Source organism: Syzygium oleosum, unplaced genomic scaffold, assembly GCF_021117445.2.
Source record: "Syzygium oleosum isolate NSW1041296 unplaced genomic scaffold, Sole_v2.1 Sole_v2.04, whole genome shotgun sequence".
In the NCBI taxonomy this organism is placed as follows: Eukaryota; Viridiplantae; Streptophyta; class Magnoliopsida; order Myrtales; family Myrtaceae; genus Syzygium; species Syzygium oleosum.
The window spans coordinates 3,930,262-3,952,294 of record NW_026607488.1 but is presented as its reverse complement, the minus strand read 5'-3'; the positions used below and the strand labels follow the sequence as shown (position 1 = coordinate 3,952,294).

The window sequence follows — 22,033 nt, the reverse complement described above, 5'->3', positions numbered from 1 at the left end:
ATTGAGCCACTGAAAATCGAAATACTAACATGTCCGGCTTACTGTTTGGCGATCGCAGATGAACCTGATGAGAAGCCGTGGTATCACGACATCATGAACTATCTTCAAAGGGGTGAATATCCTCCTGGAAGTGAACTAACAGATCAGAAAATACATAAGGAAGCTAGCGTCGAAATTCTTCATCAGTGGCAACGCTCTTTACAAAAGGTCCTTTGACTCAATTTTGTTGAAATGCGTCGATGCCAAAGAAGCTAATCAGTTGATGAGGGAAATTCATGAAGGAGAATGTGGTCCGCACATGAACGGTCATCTTTTGGCCAGAAAAATCATGAGACCGGGTTACTTTTGGATGGCTATGGAGGCTGACTGTATTTGGCATATTCATTATTGCCGTCGGTGCCAAATCTATGCAGATAAAATCAACACACCACCAAATGAATTGCGTCAAATGTCCGAGCCATGGCCGTTCTCAATGTGGGGGATCGATATGATCGGGCCAATTAATCCTAAGGCTTCCAATGGACATCGTTTCATCTTGGTAGCCATCGATTATTTCGCCAAGTGGATTGAGGCGAACTCATATGCCAATGTCACCGCCAAGAATGTGGCCAAGTTTATTCGCCGTGACATGATCGCTCGCTATGGAGTCCCGGAGGTGATCATCACTTACAATGGCTCAAATCTGAACAACAAAGTTGTAGATGGCTTACTCGACGAGTTTCATATTCGTCACTTGAACTCCTCACCTTACCGTCCACAAATGAATGGAGCTGTGGAGGCAGCCAATAAGAACATAAAGAAGATCTTGTTAAAAACTGCTGACAACTATCGAGACTGGCATGAACGGTTGCCTTACGCGTTGATGACATACCGAACTTCGATCCGCACTTCAACGGGGGCAACTCCTTTCTCGCTCGTTTATGGTATGGAAGCGGTCTTACCCGTGGAAGTCGAAATCCCTTCATTAAGGATTCTCTCACAAGTTGAGCTCTCTGAGGAGGAGTGGACTCAACAGAGATGGGATCAGTTGAACATGATCGATAAGAAGAGGCTAAAGGCTTTATGCCATGGTCAATGCTACCAAAAGCGAGTTGCTAAGTCCTTCAATCGCAAAGTCCGGCCTCGACATTTTAAAGCCGGAGATCTCGTACTAAGGAAAGTGCTGTCCATCACACCCGAATTAGGTGGGAAGTTCGCCCCAAATTATGACGGTCCGTATGTCGTTAGAAAGGTTCTACCTAGGGGTGCTTTAATTCTTGTAGAAATGGATGGCCAAGAGTTGCCAAAGCCTGTAAACGCCGATTCGGTAAAAAAGTATTTTCCTTGAATGAAATCCGAGGCCCGAGAGCCATTTTCGATGCAATCCGAATCACTATAGGTTATTCACATCATGCATATTATGCATACATGCACACATGTTTACTTTGCAGGTCCTAAACAATCCGAAAATTGATCCACAAACAATTGAACCGTCTTGGCAAGCATCCAACAAGCTAAATGCGAAGGAGGGGGTTACCAAGTCACTAGGCCGTAGGTAAGTATCCTTTTTCTTAATGCCAAAAGAAGGTCGAACGGAAAATTTGCTTTGAACAAAAAAAACAACAAAACAAAACAATAAAAGAAAAAAAGTTTTTGGCGAGTTTGATAAAAACAAGCATAAAAGTAGAAATTGTGAAAATAAATTTTTCACAAAAATTTTGAATATCATCCTTGTCCAAAGTTGCTTTGATGCTTGGTGGAACATTCATTTCGAATCAAAATTCCCAATGGAGATCAATCAACTCAGGTGATCTTGACGAAACAAGAGGAAATATGTTAATCATGCCAAGCGAGAAGCACTTAGAATGAAGAAAAGCGAACCATTCCCAAACACGTCCTATAAACACTTTGTGAGTTGAGTACAAAAAAAAATTGTGTTTTAGGATGAGAGATTCATTCGCAAATAGTACATGGATCAAAATGAAAAGAGGCATTTCTTTCATCCATCCTACACATTACAGGTAATCATAGTTAAGCCCCTTTGAGCCTTCTCATGTGAAGAATTTCTATAAAATACCCCTGTCAAGAACCACGCCACAATGGGGCAAGCTTGGAGGTTTTGGTTGACATTCTTTGGAGGAAAAGATGAGAAAGGTTTCTTTGCTCTCACTTGCATCAATCTTTTTGTGGTAACTTCAGGTCAATCCTTGTGGAAGCTCGAAGCATCCCAAAATGAAGAAGAGCATTCATTTCTCTACCCAAACGCTCATACCTTTTGCTTAGCCAAGTTGAGCCTAAATATTCATTTCTAAAGCCCGAGTGGTGATTATCTCCCTACACTGGGGCAAGGCACATGATTTACCAAAGCAACTAGTGCTTGTGTGATAACGTGTGGAAAAATCTCGAAAGTCCTAGGAGCTTAAAATAGTCAAAAGAGAAAAAGTCAAGTGAAAACTAGAGGGCATGAAAAAACAGTTTGTCTGGTAAAAGCAAGGCCAATGCCCATTAAAAAAAAATCTAGAGAGGAATTCTTTCGTGAAAAAAAAAAGAAAAAAAAGGGATGTCAAAAGAAAAATGCTTGCATGAAAGAAAAACCATTGCAAAGGCGAAAGCCATTAGAAAAAGAGCAAAGTTCTTATGTCGAAATGATTTGCCGATGGACTCTCGAGACGAGTTAAGACGAGATGATATGGTAATGATGCCACGATAGTCATCAGCTCTTAAATCTTTTCTGAAAAACTCGAGCCTTTTGAGCCTTTCACCAAACCAATCTTACAATCCTTTCCAAAGTCTCTTCCGATTGAGATGGTTTGAGCAGAAGTTTGGATTTCCAAAGAAGCTACCGCTTGAAGAAGTGAGGGCAAGGTTGTCTTATCTCATCTTAAGGTTTCTTAACTTGTAAGCCTGGCGAAGATGCCGTTCCATGATTATTTCATTTCTTGGTCGATAGTGCTAATCCGTTGTCAAAACCAGGACCAAACCTGCATTACAGTCCTTAAAAGACCTCTCTGATTGGTCAATGTGTACTTATGCAAATGATTCTCGAAGCCTTCGACATTGGTAATGCGAGGTACATCAGAAATCAAACTATTTCCCACGTTAATGGATGGGATTAAACAACCTTCTTGAAAGTATGAGAGAAGCCCTTTTCGATTAAGGAGCTCTTGTTTGGCATACTTAACAAAGCCCTCTTCGTGGACCAAGGTCCTTTTTGACAAAGATTTGTCTTCTAAGGGAATTTGATGATTAACGACGTTTTCCAAACTCGATGACAATCATGTGATATTGAATGATGCTAAATGTTTTTTTTAAACAATTGAAACTAGTTTGATTTGCTCATGCAATCAACACTTTATCAGTGATGCTATTCTTTTGATAGTATCCTTCATGATGTCTGATTGATATCAATCTCGCCTGGTATGCTTTCCCCTACCAGGGCATCTGTTATAACATATTCCGTTAGATGTGCAGTGGCCATTTCAGAATCTTCTTGATTGATAGGTTTACAGCCTCAGAATTGTACGGTGAGCTTTTGCAGCCCGGAGCACCCTTATTGACCTAGCGAGCTTTCGCAGCCCGGAACACCTTATTGACCTGGCGAGCTTTCGTAGCCTATAGTCTGTCTTTTTCCTTGCACTGTGAGCTTTTGCAGCCCGAAGCACCCTTATTGACCTGGCGAGCTTTCGCAGCCCAGAGTCTGTCTTTTTCCTTGCCCGGTGAGCTTTCGCAGCCCAAAACACCTTATTAACCTCGCGAGCTTTCGCAGCCCAGAGTCTGTCTTTTTCCTTGCCCGGTGAGCTTTCGCAGCCTGGAGCACCCCATCGACCTGGCGAGCTTTCGCAGCCCAGAGTCTATCTTTTTCCTTGCCCGGTGAACTTTCGTAGCTCGGAACACCCCATCGACCAGGCGAGCTTTCGTAGCCCAGAGTCTTACTCTTTCCTGGTCCGGTGAGCTTTCGCAACCCGGAGTACCCCATCGACCTGGCGAGCTTTCGCAGCCCAGAGTTTCCTTCTTTACATAACAAGACTTCATGTAGCCGAAAAGCCCGTTCTTACACGGTATGGCTTCCTTTTCATTCAGTCACAAGCCCGTTAATAATCTCTCATGCATCTTCTCATGCCCTCCATGAACAAAATTTAAGTGTTTCTTATCTTTGAAAGGAATCTCTTCGAGCTCCCCTTCAAAGAGGGACAGCTGTTAATACCTAAATTTTGCCCAAATCATTTAGGGTTTTATCGCATAAAAAATTTTAGGGTTTAATTTTTAAACCACTAAATAAAAAATATTTTCATTGAATTACATGGCATGTAGACATTAGGCACATTTGCATTAATAGGACCTATTAGGACACCAAATAAAATAAATAAAAGGATTTTCGGGCCGGGTTTGTCGGTCTATTCTTTTTTCCCTCTTCTTTTCATTTTTACGCGGCCCATTTTTGTTTTAATCTTCTCCCCTTTTCTCTTTTTTTTCCACGCGGGCCAGCCCTCTTTCCCTCGGCCCGGCTCACGTCTGTTCATCTCCCCCCTCCCCAGTCAACATTTTAGAACGTACGGGGGAGGAACAGTGCAGAACGCCACAGAAAAGAACGCAGAAGCCAGAGGAGCGCGGGGCATGCCGGCGTGATCCTCGGGTCGGGCGCAGGCCGGCCACGGCAACTGGCGGTGGCAGGGGGCCATGCGCGCTTGCCGGCCGGCTCCGCGCCACTGGCCGTCCTTAAAGCCGGGGGAGAAAGAGAAAACCGGGGAGCTACGGGAGAGAAAAAACGGAGAGGAAAAGGGGAGGATCGAGGGGTAGTGAAGAGAGCGTTCCGACCCCCTTGATCAGCAAGGAGGGGCTGGACAAATCTCTTCCCCTTCTCTGCCGTGCACTGTGAGTTTGCGAAAACCAGAGTCGAACACCTTCTTCTTTGGCGTGGTTCGACCTCCTCGCACAGGGAGACACCAAGAGAGTGGGAGGGTGGTACCCGAAGGAAGAGAGTTTGACTCGTTTGCCGGCCATCAACCCGAGTCGTCGTCGGTACCATCAAGTTCTCAGTCGCCGCACTTCATCTCGGCCGGAGACGAACCAGGTGGGTTTAGTTTCAGCTCCCCTGTTTTGCTTCCTCCTCCCCTGCCTCTTGGGTGCCGGGCTCACCGAGCTCATTCGGTGCTTGCCCGACACCACAGAACGAGGAAAATGGTTCCATACTTCCCCAAATGATGTTATTGAACGTTTTTTAATGAGAAATAAGCTCTGAATCCCACAAAAATCGACTTAGAAGCCCTTAGTTTTAAGCGCACCCCACTTGTTTGTTGAAATGCCCCAACAAACCTCTTTGAGCTTAGGGCGCCGAATTTGATCTTGCATTTTTTGGGTCGTTTTTGTGTAAACCGAGACATGTTCGTTGTTAAATACGGCTGTTTGGATCTTCATACATCACGTTTAAGCCCTATATTGCTTTGAATCTCGGCCTAAAGCTCTCAATGAACCACGCCTGCCATATGCTCGATGAAATGCCCGAATGAAGTTTCTATTCTTTTTGCAAAACCGACGCCCTAAAGCTTTGTTATATGCTTGGCCGGTTCCATTGTAGTTACTGACTTCAAAATTTCTTTGTTTTCCATGTGATTTTGTGGGGTATTAATGTTGTCCGAGTCGACCGCGTATAGGTGTTCCCTCGCCGGAGACATTTCCAACACCAACGAAGCACACGGTTTGGCACGCCTCAGTTAGACCATTCTTCCTCATTTTTATATGATTATGTTGTTTTGTTCGCTGGCTTGGTCGCGTGGGTATGGGGGGAGTGTTTTTTGGGCCGGAATAGGTGACCGACGATCAAGAAACTGCCGGTCAGTAGCTAGCCGGCGATGACTTGGAGTTAGTCGATCGACCGGAGGTGATTCGGCCGTAGTCTAGAATCTGGGGGAAGCTTGCCTCGGAAGGTGGCGTGGTCTCGTTGAGGTTCTAGGGATGGAGGCGTTCGCAGTGGCGGTCCCAGCATGAAGACGCATGGGAAGGAATTCTGGGCAGAGGGCACATGAAGGAGATGAAGAAGAGAGAAAAAAAATAGAAAAAAGAAAAAGAAACAAAAAAAAAATAGAATATGAAATAGAATATGAAATCAAATTTTGAAAACTCGGGCGGGTCGGTAACCCGGATCGAGCAGCCGGGTCGGATCAGGTCGGGAGACCCGGTCCGGTTTTCTTTATTAATATAAATATTCAAAAATTCAAAAAATTCAAAAAATATTAAAATATTAAAAATTCCAAAAAAATTCGAAAATGTTTAAAAATCCCAAAAAAATTGATTAAATAAAAATATTAAAAAATTCAGAAAATTAAAAAAAATTAAAAAAATTAAAAAATTCAGAAAAATTCGGAAAAATTCCAAAAAAATCAGAAAATTAGGAAATATTCAGAAATCAGTTTTTGGCTTAATTTCACCAGATTTTAGGTTAAAAAACTCAAAAAAAATAAAAAAAAAATGAGAAAATTCCTCTAAAAAATTCCCAAAATTCGGATAAGCCATTAGGGCTTTACTTTAGGGCTTTTGATTGCCTTTTTCTTTCTAGAGACGATGCTAGGTCGCTGATTGTTTATTTTCTTTATGATTATCTGGTTGCGCACTTTTAATATATTGATTGTTGTTTTCTATTTTTAGAACGGTTAGGCGGAATCGTAGCTTTTTCGATAAGCTGCCTGGTACGTTGGTTTGCGAGCATTCAAGTTTAGGTACCGAAAGGGCACTAGTTAGATCACTAGTGTAATCAAGTCCCCGAACTTTAGAATCTCTGATTTTCGCACGTATCGAGACGACACTCCCGCGTCTCGATCAGGGTTTCTAGCCGACCCTTGATCATAGCCAGTGGCGACTCCAATCAAATGTGTAAATTAAAAAATTCTCGTCGCGTGGGGTATGAGACTTGGGAGTGCCTCGGTCATTGGATTAATGAGCCATTTGGTTCACCATTCAAACGAATCAATCGTTGATCATATCCATCGACAAATACCTCTTGGCCTAAACCTGATCGGGACGGGTAGGTCGCGACAATTACATCAGAGAAATTCAATCTGAATATCTTTTTTACTTGCTAGTGAAATGAAGGAGACGAACAATTTCGCTATTATTCTTCAAGTTGTGGCTCAGAGAAGAAAAGAATGAATTGTGCTTAAAGCCACTCAGCAAGTCACATGGATTTATTGTTGAGGTAGAACAGTCAAGTTGGATAATCAACGGTTTTAAATCAAAAGGGCTAGATTTGGAATTTAAATGAAAGTTTGTGATTTTTTATGAGATAAAAAAAAGTTGATACCAAAATTGTCACTCGACTTAAAATTGGTGTTTTTTTACGAGACAAAAAAAGTTGGGCCAGAATTGTTACTCGACTTGAAGTTGATTCTTTTTTTTGAACTAGGCCTTGTAAAAGATACAGTATAAGAAATCCACTTAATTTTTGTTTTAAAACTATAGGACTATTACATATACATAGAATGAATTATACGTGTTAAGTGGCGATACTTGATAAAGTAATGGTACGTTATTATTGGGGTTGCAGTCATAAAAGATTAGGAGTAATTAGGACCTTGTACATGCATATTGGCCTTTTTCTAATTCTTTTTTGTTTTCCTTGTATCCCTTTCCTCTGTTCTAGGAGAATTGAAGACTAATCATTTACTCATTATTTATGTCACATTCTTTCTATTTCCTTCTACCTTACATAGATACGCGGTGGAAGAAGGGAGAGATGAACCCACCCTAAATGATTGCAGAAAGTAACAATGAGGTAGGGTTGTTCGGTTTGGTTCTTTGCATATGCACAATTTTTTGACAAAATATTTTGTGTGGCCAACATATTTTAATGTAAGATGTCTTACCTACGACATTCGGTAGTGTTTACAGGCTAGTTATTAAAGCTTCAAAGTTTTAGGAAATATTATTCGTAAAATAATTATTGATAATGTCGTGCATTGCACAGGCTATTGACTTTGCGTAAGTTGATCGATGAGCCTGATCACATGTGTACAAGAAATAAAGGGTAAAGATATTGGAGTCCCTCAATTATTGCAAAATGTTTAATTAGGCCTTCAACTATTGTCAGTACAACAATCTTCAATCAAACAAAGTAGGATCTGCCGCTGCCATTGACACAGTCGGAGGAGGAAGAGGAAGATTTTAGGGAGTGATTGACAGTCATGAGGTCGCGAGAGCGCGTCAAGGCATATGTTATCTTCATGAACACGGTTGATGGAGCATTTATTTGGGAGGAGAAATAATTAGGGCCAGCCAATGGGGCTGCTCCGTACATCTGTTTTTTTTTTTATCCTTTTTTTTTGTTTTGCCCTTTTCCTGTTTCTCTCTTTCACGGGAAAGTTTGGATTTTTCCCAGGAAATTTCGGTGAATAGCTGGAATGCATGGTGATTTCGTTGGGATGCGTTTTGTTGTGATTCGAGTGCCAAGTGAGTCTCTATAGAGCCTAATATTTTAACATTGCAAAAAACTGGAGCTTGTTTGTTGGATAAAAAAGAAGTGTTGATTCCTTCATTACTGGTGAAATTATCACCAAATTAAACCAATTCCTATAATTCAGCGACTTCATATTTCATTCCGTGTCTCACATTAATGTCGGTAGCCAAATTAAGAACCGTCCCCCAATTAAGGACTACAGCAGTGCGTGATCATTTCCACATGAAAAAAAGATTCCATATGATTCTAATGGCTATTAATCAACACTAAAAAGATACGGAAGATACGAACGTACTTGGATTAAACATCATGATAAATTATATTGAGTTTTTCTAGCATCCTCTGGCTCATGGATTATTGTTGCTAATGAGAAAGTATTGTCCATGAGTGTAGTACATATACTAAACTGAATTTTGGCACTGAAAATAATGGGTTCCATGTGGATCTCGTCCATCAGATATGAAGGCCCGATTGAGGTTAGTTGATGTATTAGCTACGTAAAATACTCACTCGTTTCTGGTCCATGCTGCTTTTGGAATTATTCATCCATCACGTGGTGTTAGTACTCGTTTGTGGAATTTGTGGTTCATCTTTATCATTTTGTACCCGTTCCAATTTTTCCAAACCTAATGAAAGTATGTGGCCCATTCCTCCATTATTTGTGTATCTCCTCCACTTTTCTGTTGGGCTATCGACAATTGCGGAGCAAATAACTCGCGAAATCGAAATGCTTAAAGATGTAACTCAACTAATGTCAAAATTTTAAATGATTGATCGATCAAATTGATACTTTAAAAGCTCCATTCTTGAATGATGGCGCTCTTAAGAATTGATTCGACATTTACTCCCGATTCATGCATAGACATGTACAAATCACATGTCGGTGTCGGTGTTAGTGTAGCTTCACATCACTCGTTGAGGAGAGAGCTGACCCCAAAAACGCGTGAAGGATGAGGTGAACCTCCTGAAGTAAATGAATGGAGAGGCGGGTTCGCAAGTCATGCGTGTCACTTGCGTTGCATTGCTTGACCTTGACTTGTTCACCGTATGACCCGCAGCCATTTAAGTGTGTATTGAAAACTCAAAACAAACTCCCAAATATCATTAAGTCGGGTCGCGATGGAGGGGCAAGCTTCTTGCAAGAATCAACTTCCTCGGTTAAAAAAGAAAGGGGATTGAGCTTGCAAGAAAACAACTTCTGTGAGACCCAGAGAACAACACAAAGAATTGGTCAATTATTATTATCATTATTATTATTATCGATAATAATTATTTAATAGCATTACGGGGATAATTATCAAAAAAGCCTTACACCTATTCTACGGATGCCATTTCAGTCTTAAACCTTTTAATTTGGCAAACCTTTTGACAATTTGTCAATGTTGTTCTTCCTGTCACTTTTGATCAGAAATCGCTGATATGGATGCTAGCGCTAACGTGGACAATTTTTTTATTTTTTAAAATATTTTTTTCTTTTCTTTTTCCTTTCTTTTTTTCTTTTCTATTTTTTCTCATTGTGGCCGGCGACCCTCTCCAGCCCCTAGGTGAGGGCCTGCAAGCCCTTGCCCTACCCCACGCCTACGGTGACCCCTGTCAGCCACAATGAAGAATAAAAAGTTAAAAAAAAACAGGATAAAAGAATAAATTACAAAAGAATAAAAAAAGTTAAAAAAATTAAAAATTTATAGAAATTTTCCACACTATTGCCAGTCATCCTACATGGCATGGCCGGCATCAGCGTCAGTAGTTTCTAACCAAAATTGGCAAGAATGACTACATTGACAAATTGTCAAAAGGTTTAAGACAAAATTGGCCAAATTAAAAGGTTTAAGATTGAATTGAAATCCATACAATAGGTTTAGGAATTTTTTGGTAATTTACATGGCATGGTCGGTGTCAACATCAATGTTTTCCTACCAAAATTACTCGGAATGACTAAATTGGCAAATTGTCAAAAGGTTTATGACTGAATTGACCAAATTAAAAGGTTTAGCACTGAATTGAAATTTGTATAACAGTTTCATATTTTTTTTTTATTTTTCCCGCTGCTGCTTCTACTAGGTTGCTTGTTTAAAAAATGTCTTATAAACTAGATTTTTATGTTGAATTTATGAAACGTTTTGTCAAAATAGTTCGGGGAGTCAGGTGGCTCGTGGAGGCATAATTTATCTCTATGAACACCGTCAATGGTGCATTTGTTTGGGAGGAGCAATAATTTGAACCAGCCAATCAGGCTGCTCCATATAATTTTCCTATTTTCTTTTCTTTTTCTTTTTTTTCCCTTTTCCTGTTTCTCTCGCTTTCGTGGGGAAAATTGGATTTTTCCGGGAAAATTTAATAATTAGATAGAATGCGCGTCGATTTTATCGGCATTTCTGGGTGGTGGTTGGTTCACTTTGCGGGGAAAATTGGTGTGGACTATTTGGTGATGTTTTCTTTCTTTTGTTTGGGTTTAATTAAATTTCGGATGAGTTTTTTTTTTTTTTTGGTGATTGGACGAACCTGGACATGGTCACGAGGCCGATTTTACATTATATCATTTTGTAAGTTGAGAAATTCATTCGCGTTCCAGAAAACGTCGGAATGCCGAGTGACTCTCTTTAACGCCTAATATTCAATACATTGCAGAAAGAAATGACTAATGAAAATGATAGGATCTACTGGAAAGTAGAGTTCGTTCGTTAGCTAAAAAGAAGAGTTGATTCCTTCAGTTTGGTAAAATTGTACTGGTTAAATTAATTCCTATATGTTTAGCTAACTTCATATTTTATTCTGTGGCTCACAATGTCAACGGTTGGATCATTCCACAACTCTTGACCCTCTTTTCTTATTTGCTACTAAACACACACGACCTTTTATATCCATCAAAAATTGAAATAAATAAAAAAAAAATCAAAACACGTGGTAATGGCGATGCTAAACGTATCCAACTGTTTTGAGGGGCTGCGAGAGAACGAGCGGACGAGGCAATTACAAGGGATGCTCTGTCAAAGTAATCAAGTTCAGGAGCGATTTTGAAATAAAGTCAACGAAGTTCGAGAAACCAGCACCATTTCATGGGGATTTTTGAAATTTTCTTATCAATGAAGTGTTATTAATATCTCATTGGTGCCATTTTTTTGACTAAATATTTCAATGACTAAAAAATAATATTAATGCCTGAAATAGTTATTGATAATGTCATGCATTGCACGGGCTGTTGGCTTTTGTAAGTGGATTGATGAGCCTTATTTTATGAACAAAAAAAAAAAGGATAAAGGTATCGGGAGTTACTGAACTGTTACAAAATGTTTAATCAGCTCTCTTGAAACCGGCCCCATTTCAAGGGCCTTGGTTTGAGTTGGTAATTTCGTTTAAAATACAAAGGGAGATGCTGGCATGGCCGTTAACAGTTGATGTGGTAATTATAATATAAAATATTTTCAAAATTTTAAAAAATAAATATTTGGAAAAGAACGAAATTTATTGAAAAAAAAGAAAATTTAAACAAAAATTCATTTCGGAGCAATACGTGTGTCTCCATCTAAAACTAGTTTTGTACTGCATTCTGGATTGCATTATTTTGCCAGCAGCCGAATTCAATTTGTAATAAAAATTTCACGAAAATCATGAGAAAAGCATTTGTCTCCTTTTAGACGATTGCATTCTTGGCTCACCTCGGTCCTCTTCACTTGCTCACGAAGCTTTTGAAGAAGCGGGAGATTGTCCTCTTTGATCTTCTTCAACAAGCTGTCCGCGAACAAGCGCCTCTCCAAGTTCCTGAGCTTTGCAACGTGGCCACCTCAAGGTCCACCATGGCCGCCCTCTTCAATCTTCTTCAACACGCAGGTGGAATTGACAAGGGCCGCAGACCTCAGATTTGGGCGAGGGCCGTCCTCTTGCCGCCCGACTGTAGTCTGCTTACCCTTCTCCTCTTGATTTATCTTTTCTTAACGATTTCTGCTTTTTTCCAGATTTCTACTTTTTTCAATTCTGAAAACTAATTTTTATATTAAAATTTCCGTATAAGGTGCAATGTCAGCATATAATGGCCACGTTACATCTCCGTTTATAATTATAATAGAAAGACCAACTCAAATAACAAATATACAGTTTAGGAATTTAGTTGCACAAAAAAGGTTGAGGGAGCTTATTGAATATTTGAAATAGTTTGGGGACCCGATGCCTTTATTCCAAGGGGAAAAGGAAAGAACTTGAGATTGACCTTTCTGCTCTTCCAAGGAGTCTTTAAAAGTCTCCGAACTTGATAAAAAGTCATGGACACCTTCACCGTGTCCACTAGCTAATGCAGAGCGATAGGTGGAAATGGACCGAGTCTACCTGCTAATGCACACCGTTAGGTGGGAAATGGACAATTAAATTTGACTTTTAAGGTATTGGCACTCGCTTGCCTAGTTCTTATACAAAATCTCAGCTCATTTCTGAGCACCCATTTTTTCTCTTTAGGGAAGAGAGATATCCGGAAGTAATAAGCTTCCCAGCCATGGCAAACTCAGAGGCCAGACCGAATAGTGATGTTACACGAGTAGCAAGAGGTGAGTACCAAGTGTTCCTGAGTTTCAGAGGACCCGACACCCGTCATGGATTCACAGACTTTCTTTACCATAGCTTGGTAGACGCTGGAGTCCGTGTATTCAGGGATGAAGATGATCTTTGCGTCGGCGAAGTGATTGGTGGGAAGCTTCTACGTGTCATCAACAACTCCATAATCTACATCCCCATCTTCTCTCGGACTTACGCCTCTAGTAAATGGTGCCTCCGCGAGCTTGCACACATAGTAGACAACGTATCTAAGTCAGTGGGTAAAAAGAGTATCCTTCCTATTTTTCTTGACGTGGAACCTGAGGACGTTAAGCTTAAGACTCGACGATATAGGAAAGCCTTTTTGAAGCACGAGAAGGAGTTTCCTAACGAAGTAGAGATGTGGAAAAGAGCTCTTGCAGAGATAGATGAAATCAAGGGATGGAACGTGAAAAAGGACCAAGGGTAATACTCTTTTAAGATCCCTGCCTATTTCTTTTAACAACTTCATATTTTGCATCCATATCGATCTGTAGTCTCACTTATCGAATTATACAATTTGCATCCTCAGACAAAAATTTCAACCCAAAATTTTGCATCCTCAATAAACACCAGTTACACAAGGAAACAAGGATTAGGTGAAGAAAAATCATGTCTAAGTATTCAATAGAAGCGAAAGCATATTGAGAACATGTAAAGCATGACTAGGCCGCCATCTTGAGGCCTCAAGCTCTGCAGAGCTCGCAGGAGGTCCGAGACGAGGCTGGGCAACCTTGATCTGGACTGGGCCAGAGATGACGGCCACTGCCCACCTTTGATCTGAGGTCGGCAACGGTGCAGAGGCCTTCGAGTGCTGTGGCCACGTGCACAGAGAGGGGATGGGTGGGTGGGGGGAGGGAGGGGTACACAAGGTGTAGGGGGTGCTAGAACTTTGTGCTGATGCAAATGTTTTCACATGATGATGCGGAGAATCAAACTTGTATTGTGTGCCTAATTCACAAAGTTAACGCCATGTGAGTTTGGTCTCTCGATTTTCATTCTTGAACACACCTTCATGTGACACGGCTCTTTAAATGCCATTATACTTGACATAATCAGATCCATTGAAGAGTTACAAGCATAAGTTAAGCTATACAACTGTTACAATAGCTATTCTATTGGCGCTGGGAAATAATTACAGGTTTGGGGATTATATTTTTCTTCACGAAACTGCAAAGTGTTCAATGGATGACAATTGCATCTGTTTACATTATTTCGGTTCATGATTCTTTTATTAGAAGTGCTCAAAATTTTTTCTAGGCTTTGCTATAAATGCCAAAAATTTTCTTATGCACGACACAGTCGCCACTTGGTAACTTTAGCCGTGGGGTAAGCCAATAATATGCTCTTCAAAAATTTCTATAATCATTTATGAAAAACATATCAAGTAAATTCTACTAAATTAGCTTATACTAATAATTCAGTGCATTTAAATATAGTTCGTGTGTAGTTCAATCTTTTCTAGAATTTCTTTTTAACAATCCCATGTGTCCTGCATGGGTATGACAGTAATCTAGTCAACTAATGAAAGCGCTCGTGTATATGGCAGCCAAGCAGCGATTGTCAAATTGGTCGTTGACAAGGTTTTGGAGAAGCTGGAGATAAAACAAAAATTAGTGCCCGAACATTTAGTTAGTCTTGATGATCGAGTAAACGAATTGAAAAAGTTATTAGATGTCGACCAGCCTGACGTGCGACTCATTGGAATTTACGGAATGGGTGGTATCGGTAAAACAACTATTGCCAAGGTCGTCTTCAATCAACTATCTTCCCACTTTGGAAAGTGTTGTAGCTTCCTTGAGGACATTCGAGAAAGCTCATTGACCAAGGAGGGCATGGTTCAATTGCAGAAAAAATTACTACATGACATTGTTGGTTCTGGATTTACAGAAAAATTCAAGGATAGTGAACAAGGAATGCAGATGATTGGAGAAACACTCCACACTAAGGTTCTTGTGGTTTTGGATGATGTTGATAATAAAGAGCACATTAAGAAACTAATAGGAAATAATTCATTACATTCAGGATCTAGGATAATCATTACAACGAGAAACACAACTACTATGCAAGTTGAGGGATTTAAAGGTAAAATTCTACGGTATGAGATGTTAAAGATGGATTATGGTGTTGCACTTCAGCTTTTTTGTCGGCATGCCTTTCGTAGAGACTCTCCTTTCGATGATTATCATGGGCTTTCAAGCGAAATTGTCTCAAGTACGGGAGAACTTCCTTTGGCTATTGAAGTTATGGGTTCATTACTTAATGGGAAAAACAAAGCATTTTGGGAAGAGACATTAGTTAGGTTAAGAAGTGTACCTGAGGAAGAGATTCTAAAGAAGCTAAGGATTAGCTATGATGACCTAGACGAATATCAGCAACAAATTTTTCTTGATATAGCATGCTTCTTTTTTAATGAGAATAAGACTTGTGCAAGTTACATGTGGGCCGATTGTCAATTTTACCCCGAAAGAGCAATTGATGTCCTTACCTATAGGTGCTTGATAAAGATATTAGACGATGATAAGTTATGGATGCATGGTCAACTAATAGACCTGGGAAGGCAAATTGTCCGTCAAGAAAGTCCAAGTGACATTGGAAAGCGAAGTAGGTTGTGGATTGCAAAAGAGGCATTTGAAATTATAAGAACCGAAGAGGTAAGTAAGAAACTTCTCATTTTCAAATAGAAGTTGCATATCCTGGGATTTAGGATTCCTTATTTATTTATGATCTTTATCATCTTTTTCCTGCCCATTCAGGTTGTTAAAAATAGTGGTTGGAAGTTGACAAACTTTTTCACATCATTGCAAAATTTCACTTGCAGAGGAAGGACAAGGTTCAAGCACTTGAGATAGATGGACTGGAAGATTACATAGAGATTACAAATGAAGAGTTTGAAAGGTTACAAAACCTAAGATTCCTCAAGTTAGGCTTTGGAACTTTTGCTGGGGACTTTGCAAACTGCCGATCAAAGTTGAGATGGATTTCTTGGCATTCTCCTCATGATGATTTTAGGGCGGACAATATATATTTCGATCATCTTCTTGTTTTCAAACTTGAAGATAATAGCTTCACGGATGATTCGAAAGCATGGGACTTGATCAAGGTAAATTACATGTTTCAATTCTAGTATGATAATCCTAGTGTGTATTATGCAATGGTTCTTACATTTGACATGCCATCCGTTTTTACAGAGGGCACAAAATTTGAAAGTTCTATCTCTTACTTGGTGTTTGGGCATAACGACAATTCCAGACTTCTCTAAATGCTTAGGTTTAGAGAGGTTGACTCTTGCACACTGCTATAGCTTGCAGAGAATTGAAAACTTCATTGGAGACCTACAATCATTGATTGTATTAGAGATTGAAGGGTGCATGGATCTTATAGATTTGCCTGAGGAAGTGGGATCACTAGTGAAGCTTAAGCGCTTCTCTTTGCGGGAATGTTCTGGGTTGAGAGAACTTCCAGGCTCGCTTGGGAATTTAACCTCATTGATAGAGTTAAATTTATCACATACGGGCATTGCCATACTTCCAAACTCCATCAAAGGACTAGTGAACCTTGAGTCTTTTCTTTTAACACACACGAGCATAAGGGAACTTCCCAACTTCATTGGAGAGTTGAAATCATTACGCGTATTGCATTTATCAAGAAAAGGATCATATTCTACGGTGCATCATGTTTGGCAGTTACCTAGTGGCATCAGCATGTTGGAAAATCTTGAAGAGTTAGATCTCTCTGGGCGTTCTGAAATGAAAGGTGAAATTCCTGTTGGAATTGGAGAGTTGTCATCTTTAAGAATCCTAAATTTAAAGGACACCTATATATGCGGAATTCCAAGGACAATCAACAAGCTTCATCACCTCCAAACACTAGACTTAAGAGGTTGTCATATGATTCAAGTATTGCCGGAGCTTCCCACAAGTTTGACCTGTCTACTTCTTGAATCCGAATCATTGCTCTCAATCCCTAATCTATTGAACCTTACTAATTTGGTTGAATTGCTAATAAGTGATGGCTCTGGCGATATCGGCAAATCAAACCTAATCATAAAATGCAACTTAAGGTGGATTGGGAGTATATCTAGACTGAAAAAGTTAGATTTACATCTGGTCAACGTCCCTGCACCTCCAGAGTTGGCTTCTCTTTCTAATTTGGAAGAGCTTACTTTGTCTCGCCTAGACCTAGAAAACCTCGTGCACCTTCCGCCGTCCCTGCTAAGATTGAATTTACCATTCTTCAGCATCAGGTGGGCAGAGTTGCTTCCCTCCTACTTGAGATTGAGAAATTTGTCAACTTTAGAGTTCTATCGTGGTGAAGTGGAAGACATTCCACTCGATGGACTTCCACAGTTGGAGAACTTAACTATTGACGATTGTAAACTACTTCAGAGATTATCCATTCCTTTGGAATTGAGGAAGCTACGGCAAGCGTATGTGTCTGATTGTCCAGAACTAGTTGAGATACAAATTGCGGGTCATTCAAAATCATTGGAATCCTTCTGCGCTATTGGGTGCAAATCTCTGAGAAGAATAGGTGGGTTGTCATTCTTGAAGAAACTGGAGGAATTGGTAATCCAACGTTGCAATGCACTTACTACTGTTGAGGGCCTTCACGAGCTAGAGTCTCTGAAATCCTTGAATCTCAGAGGGTGCACGTCTTTGAGAAGGTTGATTAATGCATCTTGCACAAATATACCGGATGATTGCCTCGTCCAAATACAGGGATGTGGAGACCTCATCAAAGATTCTAGTCGGAGCTACCCATTTGGAATCTCTTGGAAGCGTTACAGAGAGGAGATTCTTCTAGATACATAAAACAAGGTGCAACATCTTCTTCATCAATATACAGTAGACGTGCGTGAATTGATGGGTTTGGAAATTTGTTAGTTCTAATTTCAATTTGATGCTATAATTTGGTAAAACTACACAAGAATTGTAACAAGGTAAATTTTACATGGACAAAAATATATTTTTCATTCCGACGATGACAATTTATCAAAGACGATGTTTAAATCGCATCAAATAATTAGTGTTCCTTCAACGTGTGCTTTTCAATTTGAAATTTTGTTTTGTATAAATTAAATAATTAAACAAATAAAAGTGCTATAAAATGTAAAATTTTAAATTAATTCCTTGTTATATAATTGAGTGTTGGACATTATGTATTGTGGTATGTGTTTATTTTGATGTATTAATATGCCCTCTCGAACTTTAGCACTGTTGTGCAATAGCCCGTAAACTTTGAAAAGTTATAGGTTGCCACCCACCTTCGCCCCTTAAAAAAAAAAACATTATTTTATGTTGCATCCTTTAGCTTTTCAGTCAGCACAGCCACTAAGTGTTGCCTAAAATGGACAACTCATTTTTCTTGACCAACTTTTCTTAACTAGTCTTACTAACCATGCATCATTCTCTATGCTCTAACTTCATAAAGCATGAAGTAGATGTTATTTTGTTCGAAATGAGTTTGTCCATTTTCAGTTAACATTTAATGGCCATATAAATGGAAACAAATAATGCTGAAACAAAAATGAAAGTTTGGGAAGTAATCTATAATCTTGCTACTATGTAGCACTGCCAAAATTTGTGAGAGTAATATGATATTTTCAAAGTGTGGAGCTACTTTGCAAGGGAGCCAAAGTTCAAGGAATCTTGAGTAGTTACCCCAAATGTTTAATATAAGCCTGATCATAGGAGTTAATAGTTCAGATATTAATGAGACAAATAAGGACTTTGTTTAATTTGGAACTTCCATAATACGTTTACCCCTTACTTTCAGTAATAGATGACCTAACATCTTTAGTTAAGCATGCAAAAATCCTCGAAGAGCAAGAAATAGTTAGGGATAATGACACAAATAGTCCCTGAAGTTTGACTCAATGTGCAATGCGGTCCCTAAACTTTTAATTTGTTCAATATCCCTGAACTTTTAATTTATTCAATGTAGTCCCTAAACTATATCAAAATGTTTAGTATAGTCCCTGAACTTGAATTAATGGAAGCACTACATTGAACATTTACCAAAAGTTCAGGGATGACATTGAAAGAATTAAAAGTTCGGGGACCACATTACACATTGAATTAAAGTTCATGGATCACATTGAACAAATTAAAAGTTCAAAGACCACATTGCATATTAGGCCAAAGTTCAGGGACTGTTTGTGTCATTTCTCCAAATAGTTACTTAAATACTTTGTTAAAAATGAAAATTCTTAATGAACAGTAAAATTGTATTTGGAATATGCATTACTGTATTTTGCTTTTATCTAAAGAAAACAATACGTTAAATTAAAATGAGTGGAATATGAATATGTGCTCTAGTGCTTGTAAAGGAAGGAATAAAACTTAGAAGAAAGTCTTATAAATTTGAGGAAGCTTTGCCTCTTGTTTTTGGCCAAATATCGGCCCTTTTAAAGTAGCCATTTTTGTTAACCACTGGGTTTGTTCCAGTAGCCTCCTTCCTACTTGGGAAAGGGAAGATAGGGAGTTCGATTCCCCACATTTTCAAGGGGCTAGGGATGGGAACGATTAGTTTCAGAAGTGGATTTCGACTTCCACGCTCTGCAAAGAGGCAGGGCAAAAGTCTGAGAATGAGTTGAAAGTTAGATTAGGACAGACAAAAAAAAAAGCAGCCATTTTTGTTGCACTGTAATTTCTTACGCGGCTGATTGTTTTTCCGTGCATTAGTCATTTATCTCTTTTGAGGTTCCCATTTTCTGTTGTACTTTAATTACTTAGGTTGCATATTTTTTTCTATTTTTAGTAACTTATCTCTACTTGCGTTTTTGGTGTTGGATAGTTTTGATATTTTAATATTGCCAGTAAAATCATTTTTTTTTATGACCCAGGAACCCCCCGCACGGCCGACAGCCGGAAGGGTAAACCTGGGGTGACGCTAGCGCAGGACCCACCACCACGGCGCCAAAAATCATTTAATCATTCTTTAAATAATAATTCATAAAAATTACTTTCATAGATAAGAAATTAGATGATAGATTACATATTCTAGATTTCAACATCATATGATGTCTTTCTCTACCGTTTTTTTTTAATTATTTGGCAATAGGCATAATTAGTACATAAATATTATAATACATTTAATGATAGTAATTATGGATTATTTGATTCGATTATTGCATTTGAGCCATGGAGAAATTAATATCAAATGATTTGATCATAGCTGTACAAAAAAAAAAAAAACAAGACTCATTAGATTCTACCACGTGTCGCCATACAGGAAAACGATGAGGCACAAGGTGCAGTTGGTTCATGGTATCAAGTAATAGCTGTGTTGTTGTTGGCCTCCCGAGTAAAACTTATGTTTGTTTTGCCTCTTTCTCTAATAATTCTATTAGAATGTTTGTGCAATTTAATTTAGAGCTAATCATCCACCAGCTAATTTAGCAATAATTTGCCGACCAATATGATGTTGTCCGGTCGAGTTGCCAAAGGTGCGAGGGAGTGGAACATGATGAGAGATCATGCAAAGCTACGAGTGAAGTTGAGGATCAAAGTGACCTTTCTTCCGTAAGTACTAGAGATTTGCATTGTCTTAATTGTGCAGTCCTTAAAGCTTATGTGGAATTGCAACGTGGTCCAGGTGAAGAGGGATAGAACTTTGACGATTATTTGCAAAAACAGGCGGAGGAAGTGGGACCAGATGTGCTTGAAACCCTGGAAGGGATCCTATAGAAAGAGGCAGAGCATTGGGCATAGCTTCAAGTTCAAGAAACAGCAGAGCTTCGAGGTCGAGTAGGGACGCAGCTTCTACTTTAGGAAAGGGTGAGCCATCAAGTCCAGGAAGGGGCATCGCTTCAAGTTCACGAAGCAGCACAACTTTGAGTTCAGGAAAGTGGGCAGAGGTTCGACTTCAGGAAAGGCGAACAACTAAAATGGGCGCAAGTTTAAGATCAAGGATGGACGAAGGTTCAAGCTCGGTCAAGGCTGAGCCTCAACCACCAAGGTCATGATAAGAACAGTACGGCAAACTCGAACAAGCACTGAAGCAAGCAGAAATCTAAGCTAATACAACATGTTTAGTAAATATACACATTCTTCAGCGTACGACTAACCTTCATTGTTTCTGTGAGCCTATGCCACGGGCAACGCAAGGTTACATACTCTGCTTTTCGGAAGACACTCAAGACCAATTTCTCAAGATAAAATTCTATTTTCCTGTGAATTTTCCCACATATTTTCGCAAGGTGACTCAAAACTAGCGAGTGGTTATCGGGACATGGATCAGTTGTCTCCTTCCATGCGCAATTAGATTGTCTTCAAGAAAGGAGAAGCTGACACGCGTCTTCAGAGTTTTTGGTGAGCTTGTTTACATTTTGAAATAGAAGTGGTGATCTCTTGTGGTGAGCCTAACCTTGTGAAACTAGATCGAAAATTTTTTACATGAACTCTTTTACTAACTGTTCATACTAATTTCATTATTTCTTACATTCCTTATTAATTTTTTTCCAATGAAAACGCATGTACTGGTGGTGACTTGATAAACAGAGGACCATTACATGCTCTTGAATTTCATTTCTTGGTCACCTCCAGGCTCCAATCAAATTTAGATTCTTGATTCAGCATATGAATGTTAAAAGCATAATCTCTTCGGTTTACGATCCAACATGAACCAAAATTAAGTTTGATAAAATGAAACACCAAGTCCAATATTTGATAATACAAATTGTGGGCATCTTGCTCGCTCTTGAACACCACGGCAACCTCATTCTACATGACCTAGAGATTTAAAAGGGTCAAATCAGCCCAGTTGAATCACATTTCCAAAATCTCGTCAACGAATTTCACATGTCCAGACATTGCCGCTATATGTAATAGAGTCTCATCGTAAAACCCCACGATAAATCTATCAAGAATTAGTGGAGCGTCCTTGAGCAAATCCAGCAAAGAAGTTGCATTTTCTTCGGCTGTTGCTTCATAAAGCCTGCTTTTCATAGTCACTCCAGAACAAATCCGGGCTTCATAATTGTGGTTTGCTTTCAGCATTTGGCTTTAAGACGGCCGCGAAAGTCAACTCCTTGTGAATCGAACA

At 39.4% G+C, this 22,033-nt stretch overlaps 1 protein-coding gene across 3 annotated transcripts; it reads left to right on the top strand.

Annotated features, from left to right (window-relative positions):
* Nucleotides 1-11,969: 11,969 nt before the first annotated feature.
* LOC115674329 (disease resistance protein L6-like) lies at nucleotides 11,970-20,726 on the top strand. Of its 3 annotated transcripts, XM_056310929.1 has the most exons (9): nucleotides 11,970-12,319; nucleotides 12,872-12,960; nucleotides 13,034-13,227; nucleotides 13,301-13,411; nucleotides 14,535-15,639; nucleotides 15,807-16,088; nucleotides 16,177-17,805; nucleotides 20,363-20,511; nucleotides 20,585-20,726. In XM_056310929.1, the coding sequence occupies exons 4-7, from the start codon at nucleotides 13,347-13,349 to the stop codon at nucleotides 17,797-17,799; spliced, it is 3,075 nt and encodes a 1,024-aa protein (XP_056166904.1). In that variant the 5' UTR covers nucleotides 11,970-12,319; nucleotides 12,872-12,960; nucleotides 13,034-13,227; nucleotides 13,301-13,346; the 3' UTR covers nucleotides 17,800-17,805; nucleotides 20,363-20,511; nucleotides 20,585-20,726. The 3 variants fall into 3 exon arrangements, with proteins under 3 accessions (XP_056166904.1, XP_030452553.1, XP_056166903.1); XM_056310928.1 differs by lacking the exon at nucleotides 11,970-12,319 and having other exon boundaries at nucleotides 12,326-12,960; nucleotides 13,034-13,211; XM_030596693.2 differs by having other exon boundaries at nucleotides 11,971-12,319; nucleotides 12,872-13,411.
* The last annotated feature ends 1,307 nt before the right edge of the window (nucleotides 20,727-22,033 follow it).